General features: G+C 32.5%; 1 protein-coding gene across 1 annotated transcript in view; it reads right to left on the bottom strand.

Annotated features, from left to right (window-relative positions):
• Positions 1–12,993, bottom strand: part of LOC146992931 (nudC domain-containing protein 2-like) — a 63,808-nt gene that overhangs the window by 21,270 nt on the left and 29,545 nt on the right. Inside the window, exon 2 of the mRNA XM_085810032.1 lies at positions 11,965–12,013. Within this exon, the coding sequence (XP_085666158.1) occupies positions 11,965–12,013 (49 nt within the window). The remainder of the gene's footprint in view (positions 1–11,964; positions 12,014–12,993) is intronic.

Here is a 12,993-nt window from a genome sequence, read left to right as displayed (position 1 = left end):
ACTGTACATACTGACCATGCTGCTCTAGTTTGGCTTAAAAATATAAAACATCCTACAGGTTGCTTATTTAGATGGTCTTTAAAATTATCTATGTATGATTTTGATATAAAATATAAAAAGGGATCGACTAATGTTGAAGCTGACATGCTATCTAGAAATCCTATTTGTCAGCATTTAAGATTGCAAGTTAACTTATTATCATTAGAAGAAATAAAAGAATATAAAAATTTAAACAATATCTGTAATCCTAAATATAAGAAAATGAATGACGTTTTAACTATTAAAAAACAAGGATTGTATAAAATTATAATTCCAATGGCTCTTCTTACTAAGTTACTTGATAAAACGCATCTACAATTTGGTCATATTGGCATGTCCTCAACGCTAAATTTATTATCTCCTCAATATTATTGGCCAGGAATTGTTCAAGATGTTAGAAATTATTGCAAGCATCATGAAGTATGTCAGTTTAATAAGAAAACTAAACAAAAGAAATTTGGTTTAATGCAAAACTTACCCTCTGTCAGTGAACCTTTTGAAATATTATCTATTGATACTGAAGGTTTAAATTATTATAATTCTACTGAGAAGTATATTCACATAATTATTAATCATGCCAACAGGTATATTTGGACTTTGCTTCTAAAAGTGTAACTATTGTTACTTATATAAATTGCTTAAGATAAATTTTTCAAATCCAGATACCTAAGAAAATTTTAAGTGATAGGAATGCTGCTTTTACATCTTCAAAATTTAAGCACTTTCTAAGGAATCAAAATGTAAAACAATTACAGTCAAAAGTCGTTAATTCGGACACCTATAATCCGGACCTCAAAGCTACAAACTTTCTGCGCATGCGCCGCGTTGACGCCTTTACGGCTGCGAATATGCTTGTGCGCATGCGCAGAATACGTTTACCAGTGCGCATTTAATATATAATGAACAGTATAAGCTAAGCTAAAATTATCTAATTATCTATTTCAGTTAATGTTGCAGATTGCGTTGTTCCTTAATCTTTGAATTGAATCCGGGTTATTATTTTTTGCAGACTGTTAGAGCAATTTTATAAAAGTGAGCTTGAACTTTCGGTTATGTCAAATAGAATTTCTTATATATATTTATTAATATGTAAAGTATCTACAAAGCGAAAGTATATTTTGAAGTTCATTAAACAAAAAGTGGAATTGCTGCAAAAAATGGATAAAGGCATATCCTTTGTTTATCTAAACTTTGTTTATCTTTAACGCTGCGGCGCACAATGAATTGGAAGTTGATCTGTCAGCACTATCCTTATCTTCAAGGCAGATGTTTTTATTTTATTTGGCTTATAATTCCTTACTAAATGTAGCATTTCATCTCGATGTACTCCATCTTTGATATGATTTAAATCAAATTCCTCGTCATTATAATTCGCTTCCGATAGTGAAGAAAGTGACAGAGGTTATTGAAAACAAAAAAATTTCGATTGACAAATTAGTCAGTATTCTCGACACAGCAATTATAGGACTTGAACAGTGGAACTTTGTAACTAAACAAGAAATTATGTCTGTTTATAGAATTAAAGAGAATGTATTATCACATAAAAAACGAAGCAACTTAAACAACTTGCATTGAAAGAAATGTTTAATAAAGTAAACAAATAAATATTAAGCTTTTTTTTTTTTTGTAAATTTTGATACCCTTTAGATCATAATTTTCTTTATTTCATAAATTATGGTTTCATATTTTTAATTTTATAATTTCTGCATGATATCTTACCAGATTTAAACTGATGATCTATAATCCGGAATCACCGATGCCCCGACGAGTCCGGATTAACGACTTTTGACTTTATTAACTACTGCAAATAGACCCCCCAAACTAACGGTAAAATTGAACGTGTTAATCAAACAATTAAAATGTAAGCTAAATTCTTATCAAGGTAATATTGCATGGACAAAATTATTACTTCAAGTAATTGAAGAATATAATAACATCCCTCATTCTGTAGCAAAATTCCCACCATGATGCTTAATGTATGGAAAATTACCTTATGATTCCTTAATTCAGAATCAAGAATTACATCCACCAATAGAAGAAGCTAGAAAAATAGCTCAAAAAAGATCTGATGATTATCATAATGTTAATAAAGAAAGATATGATACTCATTTTAAACCTAGTAATTTTAAAATAGGTGATTTAGTAATATATGAAAAATTTCAATGTCCTAATATGCAAACTTCTTCCTCCATTTTCAGGACCTTACAAAATTCTAAAACAATATTCTGAAGTTACTTATGAAATTGATAAACCTAATCCTTAAACTAAAAAAGAAATCAGAACCTGTTCATTCAACTAGAATGACCTTTTAATCCAGCAAGTGAATTTAAATTAAATTTAAATTAACTGTTAGAACTAGTAGAATTCCTATCTCTGTCTAAAATTGATTTAATTTTAATTTTTCAAACTTCTCTATTAAAATTTTTCCTGATTATGACCTTTTAATACCTGATCTAGACCTGAACCCTAACTATGACAAATTATTTTCCCGATCTTGTCCTTTTATATTTTTCACATAATTTTTAGAAAACCAAACATCTTCTTTCTTATATTATTTTGTAACATTTTCTTTCCTTTCTTCTTGTTGTAGGATAATATTCATTTCTAGTTTCCAAAATTCTAGTAAAGACTTTAACTTGATCATACAAATTCAGAAGTCAAACAACAAAAATCAGCGTTATACCTACAAAATTTTCACAGGACTAGTTTCGATGGTTTTACCGAACCATCATCTTCAGCTGCAAAACCGCAAATGAACAAGATAGGAAATAATGATTAGATAAGATAAGAAAGCCTGAACAAGAATAAGCAAGTGGCGCCATCTGTTGGCGAAACCAGAACTAAAACATAATTTCTCTAAAAGCCGAAGGCAAATTTGGATTGGAATTAGGATCGTTAACTAGAACAGAAAGATTTTTATGAATGTGAAATGCCTCTAGAAAATCCAGTTCTCCAATGGAAGATGTTTTTTGAATAATTTTGGCAGCAGAAAAATTGAAAGTGTGATTTTCGGACCAGCAATGTTGAGCAACAGAAGACTTCTGTGTTTCCTTTTTTCTAACATATGCCTCATGTTCTTTGACGCGAAATTTTAAGGCTCTCTTAGTTTGGCCAATGTAAATTAAACCACACTGGCAAGGAATCCTATAAATACCCCAGGAATTCATATCCGGAATGGGGTCCTTGAGTATAGAAGTTGGAATTTTATTGATGGGAGAATAAACAACCCGAAAGTTAAATTTCTGCAAAATATGTGCAACTTTATAGCTAATTGATGGAAAGAAGGGAATGACAACAGAATTTTTATAATCTCCTAAAATAAGAGTGTGGCTTTTAGTGTGTTCAGATGAGAATTTTTTAACTGCTTGATTAATAATGTTGGGTGAAAAGCCCCTGTCAATAGCTATTGCTTTTAAATAATTTAGTTCTTCATCAAGGGCTAGTTTGGAGGAGCAAACTTGAAGAGCACGGAAAACATAGGAATAAAATGAAGCTAACTTTTGTTTAGTCGGATGACATGATTTAAAGTGTGGTGGAAGGCAAACCGATGAAGGTTTACGGTAAACTGTAGTACTGAAGTTGGATGTGTTACGTGTGACCAGAATGTCGAGAAACGGAGGAGAATTGCAAGTCTCAAGTTCAAAAGTGAACTGAATAGCAAGATCAATAGAATTCATTGTTGAAAGAACTTTATTTAAATCATCTTTATTACCTTCAAACAGGGTAAAAGTATCGTCTACGTAGCGGAACCATGCCGGGAAGTTTAAAGTTTCAAACAATTTTGATTCATAATAATGCATGTAGATATCAGCCAGGATGGGACTGGGGGGGCTTCCCATGGCTAATCCCTCAGTTTGCTTGTAATATTTATTTTGGAAAACAAAATGTGTTTGTTCAGAGTTGAGTGAGAGAAATTAGCTCCTCAATTTCGATGCAAGAGAAATGAAATTCGCGAAGTCTGGTTTCTAGACATCTTAATGCACCCTCCACTGGGACATTGGTGAATAATGATTTTACATCAAAAGAAACCATGAGTAAATTACTAGGAGAAATGTTTTTAACCTTTTTTACAAACTCTATTGAATTTTTTATGGTGTAAATGTTATTGTCTAATAGAGTGGAAAATCTAGAAATTAAATATTTAGCTAAAGGATACGAGGCAGTACCTAAATTTGATACAATAGGGCGGAAAGGAATACCACTTTTATGAATTTTGGGAAGAGCATATAATCTGGCACAATTCGCAACAGATGGGATAAGCGAATGTTTTAAGTTGCTTGAAATGATTTGCGAAGATTTGATCGCAGTTTTTATTTTGGATAAGTCCGAAGGTGAAGGATCTTTAGGGATCGGATTATATGGTCCTTCGTTTAAGAGTTTAGTGACACCATCGATGTAAGTGTTCTTATCCATGACGACTATCTGGCCACCTTTGTCGGCCTTTGAAATGATAATATCCGGGTTAGAATGAATTCCGCGCATTGTAGCTCTTTCTCTCGCAGTTAGATTTGGTTTCAAAGGTTTATTATTGAATTTCACATTATGAGCGATAAGATGCCTAATCATTTCTTTCTGTGAATCTGAAACTTTACTGAACTTGAAAGCTTTTTCGATAGGAGCCAAAATCTTTGGAATCGAGGGTTTACAGGTTTGTGAGAAGTTAAAATTATATTTTAGAATTCTCTCTTGTTCTTCTGAAAGACTAACATTAGAAATATTAACTATTGGCTTGATGTTTACAATGGGAAGATTTTTTGAACTACTTGAACTGGAAGACTGTAAAAGAAGTTTTTCGAATTTAACTGCAAGGGTGTTTTTATGACGGTTAACTGCATTCTCCGTTCTAGACCAAGACTTTTGTTCAAGGGCACTGAATTTTGGATATGATTTAGCGAGTTCCAGATGAAGCTTATAGAGTTCATGTTCAATTTTGGACAATTGTTGACGTGTATCCCTTCATTTCTCAATTTTGGACAATTGTTGACGTGTATCCCTTCATTTGAGGAGCTAATTTCTCTCACTCAACTCTGTTTGAAACAAACACATTTTGTTTTCCAAAATAAATATTACAAGCAAACTGAGGGATTAGCCATGGGAAGCCCCCCCAGTCCCATCCTGGCTGATATCTACATGCATTATTATGAATCAAAATTGTTTGAAACTTTAAACTTCCCGGCATGGTTCCGCTACGTAGACGATACTTTTACCCTGTTTGAAGGTAATAAAGATGATTTAAATAAAGTTCTTTCAACAATGAATTCTATTGATCCTGCTATTCAGTTCACTTTTGAACTTGAGACTTGCAGTTCTCTTCTGTTTCTCGACATTCTGGTCACACGTAACACATCCAACTTCAGTACTACAGTTTACCGTAAACCTTCATCGGTTTGCCTTCCACCACACTTTAAATCATGTCAGACTAAACAAAAGTTAGCTTCATTTTATTCCTATGTTTTCCATGCTCTTCAAGTTTGCTCCTCCAAACTAGCCCTTGATGAAGAACTAAATTATTTAAAAGCAATAGCTATTGACAGGGGCTTTTCACCCAACATTATTAATCAAGCAGTTAAAAAATTCTCATCTGAACACACTAAAAGCCACACTCTTATTTTAGGAGATTATAAAAATTCTGTTGTCATTCCCTTCTTTCCATCAATTAGCTATAAAGTTGCACATATTTTGCAGAAATTTAACTTTCGGGTTGTTTATTCTCCCATCAATAAAATTCCAACTTCTATACTCAAGGACCCCATTCCGGATATGAATTCCTGGGGTATTTATAGGATTCCTTGCCAGTGTGGTTTAATTTACATTGGCCAAACTAAGAGAGCCTTAAAATTTCGCGTCAAAGAACATGAGGCATATGTTAGAAAAAAGGAAACACAGAAGTCTTCTGTTGCTCAACATTGCTGGTCCGAAAATCACACTTTCAATTTTTCTGCTGCCAAAATTATTCAAAAAACATCTTCCATTGGAGAACTGGATTTTCTAGAGGCATTTCACAATCATAAAAATCTTTCTGTTCTAGTTAACGATCCTAATTCCAATCCAAATTTGCCTTCGGCTTTTAGAGAAATTATGTTTTAGTTCTGGTTTCGCCAACAGATGGCGCCACTTGCTTATTCTTGTTCAGGCTTTCTTATCTTATCTAATCATTATTTCCTATCTTGTTCATTTGCGGTTTTGCAGCTGAAGTTGATGGTTCGGTAAAACCATCGAAACTAGTCCTGTGAAAATTTTGTAGGTATAACGCTGATTTTTGTTGTTTGACTTCTGAATTAGTATTTATTCGGCGTGTTATTGTGTCTTAATTGATCATACAAGTTATTTGTCTTAAATTTTCATTTTGTAAGATTTTGTATTTTTACAAAAAAAAGAAAAAAAAAAAAAAACCACTTTGATACAATGCCAAAAAACCAGTTACCTTTTATTAGGCAATGGAGGTTTTTTGATATGTTGTACCTAGCACCCCCCCCCCAACCATCAGCACGCCAGTCACGCTGATCTGTTGGAGAGGACATGCCAAAGTTTTATTCAAGGTGTTATTGTTTTATGAAATATTGTATCATATTATTACAGATTTATATTGAATTGTTTAAGGTATTATATCATAATGTTTTGTATTGAATTTTTAAATTACTTTAAAATATGTCAATGTATTGTTAATTACCTACAATGAGAAGAATGAATGCACATAATACATTATTCATAAATTGTATATCTTCTAAGTTTTATTAAAAAAAATGTTCACCACAAAAATTTTAAACATTTTCTATTCAAAAATTATTATGTAATCATATTTATTGGAAAAAGTGCATAATATTTGTGAACTTATTAGTCCACAAGATAAAAATAAGCTGACTTACTGGCATCAAGAAACTTCACCAGTATCTTCATTCGAGAGAAAGGACTGTTTAATGGACATTTTGAGAAAAATTCAGGATTTTTATGCTTGTAATTTATTTATTATTCTTCCATATATAAAATTTAGTTATATGTTCATTTTTATAAATCATTGTAAAATTGCATAATTCAAAAACTTTATAATTATATAAGAAAAGATCACAATTTATGATATTCTTGCTTCACTAATCTACTAATGCTTTGCTCACCCGGCCTCTTGTTTTTTTTTTTGGGGGGGGGGCAGGGAGATGTAAAATATAAAAAATACAATGGCTTTGCTCTATGCAAACAGGCAACCTCTAATTAACTTTCTGCAATTTAGGATCTCCCTCTAGACCAGTACCTTCGAGAGCATTCTAGCCTATTACGTAACAGCTAGTATAAATAACGAATGCACACCATTTTGCAAACAGAAGCTCCTCTCCTCCTGCACTACAACACCTCGCTGCTGCTTAACCCATCTTTCCTTTGTTAGAACAGCTAAGATGTCAAAAGCTTAGATTTTCCTCTTATTCAGTTTGAAACACGATTGGATATATAATTTAAAGAATTTCATCTAAAAGGAAAATGATCTGCTATTTGAATTAAATAAAGATGTGCAATTAAAAGCAAAATCCTTTGTCATCCTTCTGCTATATTCCACTCAGCCAAGGTTTGTCATTCATGTGCCACGACTGCCGTATCATCACATACATATACGTACATACATCCATATACATGTGCACACATACAGACATTTCTGAATTAGGTCCTGATAACAAAAACATATCCTCACTTTATAATTTCTTTCTTAATTATGTTTTATAATTTATTTTGAAACTTCTTTATAAATGCAACTCTGTGAATTTTCTTTTCAAGTTTAATAGTTTCTTTGCTTTTAATTTTTATGCTTTAGAATTCTGAACAAATGCCTCTTGTGTCCTGCTGAGGGTACCAAAAAATTTTCGCTTACACGTCTAAATAAACTATTATGCTACCAGTGTATCACGCAGCCTAGAGACTAATAAACATATTCTAAAGTATTCATTTATTGTTCAGATTATTTTCGAATCCATTCATTTCATTTATCAAATGCCTGGTCATTGACCATTAGGCAACAAGCTCTCTAATGCTTCTTTACAATACTGTTCAAACTCTTAAGTGCAAAGCACATGTCCAGATGAGCAGCATCTATGACTTGTCCAGAATTACACAAAGCACATAAAGGTGAGACAGTCATATTAAAATAAAGCAAATGAGCATCAAAGCAGTTATGTGAAGTCAATAGTCTGAACTCAGCCACAGCAATAGCATGAGGAGAGGCTGAGACACAGTCGGCTTTCAATAGCACCGTCCATGACTTATTTTCAGTAGCACTAACTGCAGCATTACAAAAAGATTTTTTATAAATCCTACTAATTTCAAGTTTAGCAGAGGGAAGAGATAGGTCTCTGGAAGACCTCTGGAGAATATCCGTACCTTTTTTTTGCCAAAAGGTCCCCCATCTCACTTCCCCAAAGGCCACAATGTGATGACACCCACTGGAAAGCAACCTTTGTCTGAATTCTGCAACAGCTCCCTGCAGCTCTGGACATGAGCACTTTGTTTTCCTAAGTTACTTGCTAAGGCCTGAAGAGCAAAATTTAAGTCTGATAAAACTACAGCCTTATCAAGAGGAGAGAGATGGGCATAAACCTGTTGAAGGGCTAAATGGATAGCCTCGACTTCACCATCAAAATGGGCTGTATGAGAGCCAACATGTAGATTATGTACTCTGCTAAAATTGTATTCACGCCAAAAAGAAATGTTTGGGAGTCTAGTTAAGTCTATTATAAAGGATAGCTGCATTCCTCCGAACCAGGTTAGTCATTGGCTGTAGGTCACAAAGCAAATGCATAGCAAGTATGGAAGTAGTTTTAACACCTCCAGTGATCAAGCATAAAGCCTGATTTTGGGAAATATCAAGCATACCCAAGACTCTATCCGAGGCAGAGACCAGCACTTTATTGCAATAATTTAAAACCAGCTGGACATAAGTATTAAAAGTAGTGTTAAAGGTAGCTCTGCCATTTAGCACCAGCTAGTCTCTTAAGAATGGGGCATCTCTTCCTGGCTTGTGAGATGATGTACTCAACATGCTTAGTCCATTTCAATTTGTTATCAAAGATGCAACCCAGGTAAGCTGAAAAATCATTATGCTGCAAGGGAGAACTTCTATAAACACGATCAGAAGTGAAAGGCTGTCTATTTAAAGTAAAATACTGACTAGTAGTCTTCCACAAGTTTATAGTCATATTATCCTCCAAACTCCAGCTCTCCAGAGACTTATTCAGGATGGTATTTAGCTTGGCTTGATCACCTTTAGTTGCACAGCACCCAATCACAAGATAATCCACAAAAAGGGTAGCGTTAGTCAATCTATCAAAAGTCAAGATACTCATCAGATCATCAATAAACATATTAAATAAAATAGGACTGATCACCGTGCCCTGTGGTAACAAGTGGTGCAGAAACATTGTGAAAAAAAAAACACTTTTAATCCAAGAAAGCATATTACTGTACATACCCAATTTTTGTAACTTCTGGATACATTTGAGTTGCCAAACTGTATCAAAAGCAGCCTCAAAGTCCACAAACACAGCCAAAACAGAGCATCTCTGATCGACAGCGTCCTTTATGGACTGACTCAGCATGATAACTTGTTGGTTTGTGGACACCATTTTCTAAATCTGTCCTGAGTTGGAGATATAAGGTTATTAGACTTGAGAAACCAACTCAAACAAGATGTCATCATGCTTTCTATGACCTTGGATAAAACACTAGTTAAAGAAATGGTTCGATAGCTAGTTAAATTATCCAGATGTTTATAATTTTTAAGTATAGGAACGATGATCGCCTTTTTCCAAATCGTTGGAACACTCTCCAATAATACACAGAGTGCATTTCTGCCCAATTGCCTCAGGAAATCAGGATGGAAATTATCTGGACCATGGCTCTTGCCACTCTTGACACATCTAATAGCTTCTATAAGTTCATCCATGTTAAAGTCTTGATACAAAAATCTCGTGTCCACAATTTAGGGAAGAGGCAGAGTGATGAAGTTCCTTTCTAATAAACTTCTGTTGGATCTTGAGGTCTCTCCTCAACCATTGTCCATAAAAATAAAAGAATTAAAAGCGTTAGAAATATCTCTGCCATCAGTTAAAATATGACTACTACTTTTCAACAGCTCTCTAGTAGATGCAATCTTCTTATTCTGTAGTTTGTTCACATAGTTGTAAACTCTTTTGCCATCCTTCCTATAGTCAATTTTAGAAATGAAATCATTGAAAGTTTCTTTTAACAGAAAGAATTTCTTTACGAAGGATAGCTGATCATTTGATCTTAAATAAATATGTCACTCATGTAAATAACAAAACATTCTTTTAATAAACCTACCTACTACATTCACATAGTTTTGCTAATTCTTCAAGTCATTCTATTGTCAGTTGTCACTTCCAAGAAATAAAACTAACAACAACTATTAGTGGCCAGAGACATTAAGTAAATAAAATTCAATGAAAGTATGTATAAAATACAAACTACCTGTCATCTGAAATCTAATGATTATTAAATCACTTTAATAATGAATTAATTATTATACTGTAACTGTATTGTAGTTGAGGGCTAACTGCATAGTGCAAAATAACTTTGTGGTGTACTTTTTTTAAAAGGGGGCATTTGCATTTGTTCACCTGAGGATGAAGCTACAGATCAGCTGTGATATTAATTACTTGGACACAAAATGAATACACTCAAACCTGTTTTTGTGCAGTGGATAGGGACCACATAAAGAAAACATTAAAAAAAACTCACAAAACTTCACAAGTAGGTATAAAAAATAACTTTCACAATGCATTTAAAAAGTTTTTTTTTTTTTTTTTTTTTTTTTTATGCGGTGAATAGGGACCGCTTAAAAGAAGTCTCACATAGAAAATAACTCAAAACCTTATGAAATAACTAGGAATTACATTTTTAAACGAAATCAAGACATGAGGTTTAGCAGCTCCTTGGAATCTCGCCAAACCTTTCAGAATCTGATTTAGAAAATACACCTGCGATCATTTTTAAATATCTTATTTATATATATGTATTTATTTTTCAGATACAAAACATTTCAAGACGTATAACCACTATCATTCGTAGTCTGACAATACGCGAACTTTCTTGTGGTAAACTGGTTCAAAATCACTTTCATCACTTGAAGATACTACCTTTAACTCGTTTAGAGCTGACTTTTTTCACTTAACATGTAATCGGTGATCAGATTTTGTGACGACTGTTGTTTCACTAGACGTTTGTATATATCTCGGTAGCCAAATATAAAAGATTGAAGCTCCTTCTGGAATTTTGAAGTTCTTTCAGAATTGGCATCGATTGTCGAAATTTCAATATACCACACAAAAATAGGTTTGAGTGTAGAATATTCTGATTCACTTTCATAACAAAACTGTCAGGTTGTGAGAATATTATTTGCTCTTCTTGAATAATTAAACATGTTATCTCATTTACATTTTTATTTGAAATAGTTCCCCTAAATTGGTACTTTTTAGGCTAGCAATAAAATGGTTATTATTTCCTTATCTATTTACTGTAATATTTACTGATATTGCAAAATGAATTACATACATTCATGCTTATTTCTAGAAGCCTCGGAAAATCAATCAATTAAATATAACTATATACATGAAGGATTGTTAAGTAGAATTATGATGATTAATAATACATATTTTAATAATATCATGGATAATTAGAATTCATTTTAATTCTAGTCCTTTACTAGCCATTTAAATGCTAATCTTCTCACATTCAGGAAATAGTTTATAAACCAAAATTTAATTACACAATAGAGTCTTTGAAAATTCATATGCAAAAGACAAGCAAATATAAAGAACATCTGATAGTCCTCATACACGCATTATTTCTTCAATTCTCTTTATTGCTTTTGTACAATATTAACAAATATTAAGAAACTATTTTTATAAATTACAGTAAAGTACTCACCAACTGTCCAAGTGCATTCTTCAGCTCGAACAGTTTTATACAGAGCACCCTAAGAGATATGTAGTACAAGAATAAATTAAAATCCAGAAAAATAGCATTATGTGTTCATATTCATAAAAGAATTCAAAAACTTTTGTACAAAAACATTATGAATATTGCAAGAGTATTGATGGGTAATTCCTAAATTACAGGAGGGATCAAGAAATGTGACCAAAATCAATAAGCTGCTATATAACTAATGAAACAAATATTCCCCCTCCTTTTTTCCACTTCTTTATTGCATCCTTATTAGTTCATTCTATGAACCTAAAAAATAAAAAAGTACTTGGATCTTGTTTCCTGAAGTGCTGCAGAAATTTTGGAATATTATCCACATCTCCATATTCTTTAAATTCTGGTAACAGTAAAATGAAAAGTTAATTTAAATATTCATTTTACTTTAGTTCTGAGAAAAATGGAATAGAAACCACAATCAGTTTGATGAATTGCTAGTGTATATAATTGAGCTCAGTGTTATGATAATGTGAAGTCAAGTTGATAAAAAAAATATGTTAATGATTATTAGGGTTTATTGTGTGTTAGAAGAGTGGAGAAGATGTTCATTTTTATATATGGTCATAACAGTTCAGAGTTTGAAAATGCATGCCTAGCCCACTACATAAAGGTTTTTTCAATGTTCCTATTTGAACTCAAAATACATTTTTTTTTTTGGTATTTAAAATGCCAAATACTTATAAAGCAGCCACCATATACACCTTTGGAACATTTGGAATCTTCATGTTACCACTGGGTGATTTGCCAATTTTCACAACTAAACGCAGTGGTCATTTTAACAAAAAAATTAGCCATTTTTTTCATAAAGAAGGAACACATTATTCAAAATAAAACAGCACAGCACTGTAAAGGATTATTCCATCTATGTGATATATGGAATCAAATTCTTACAATATATTTCATAAAATTTTTTTGCATTGTTCTAAGGTGTGATATAATATGCAAAACAATTACCAATAAGCATTACTAGTGCAA

The sequence above is a fragment of the Stegodyphus dumicola genome, chromosome X2 (genome assembly GCF_044657685.1).
Source record: "Stegodyphus dumicola isolate Sdum_Otavi_A_Nest chromosome X2, ASM4465768v1".
In the NCBI taxonomy this organism is placed as follows: Eukaryota; Metazoa; Arthropoda; class Arachnida; order Araneae; family Eresidae; genus Stegodyphus; species Stegodyphus dumicola.
This window is presented reverse-complemented; position numbering and strand designations above follow the sequence as displayed.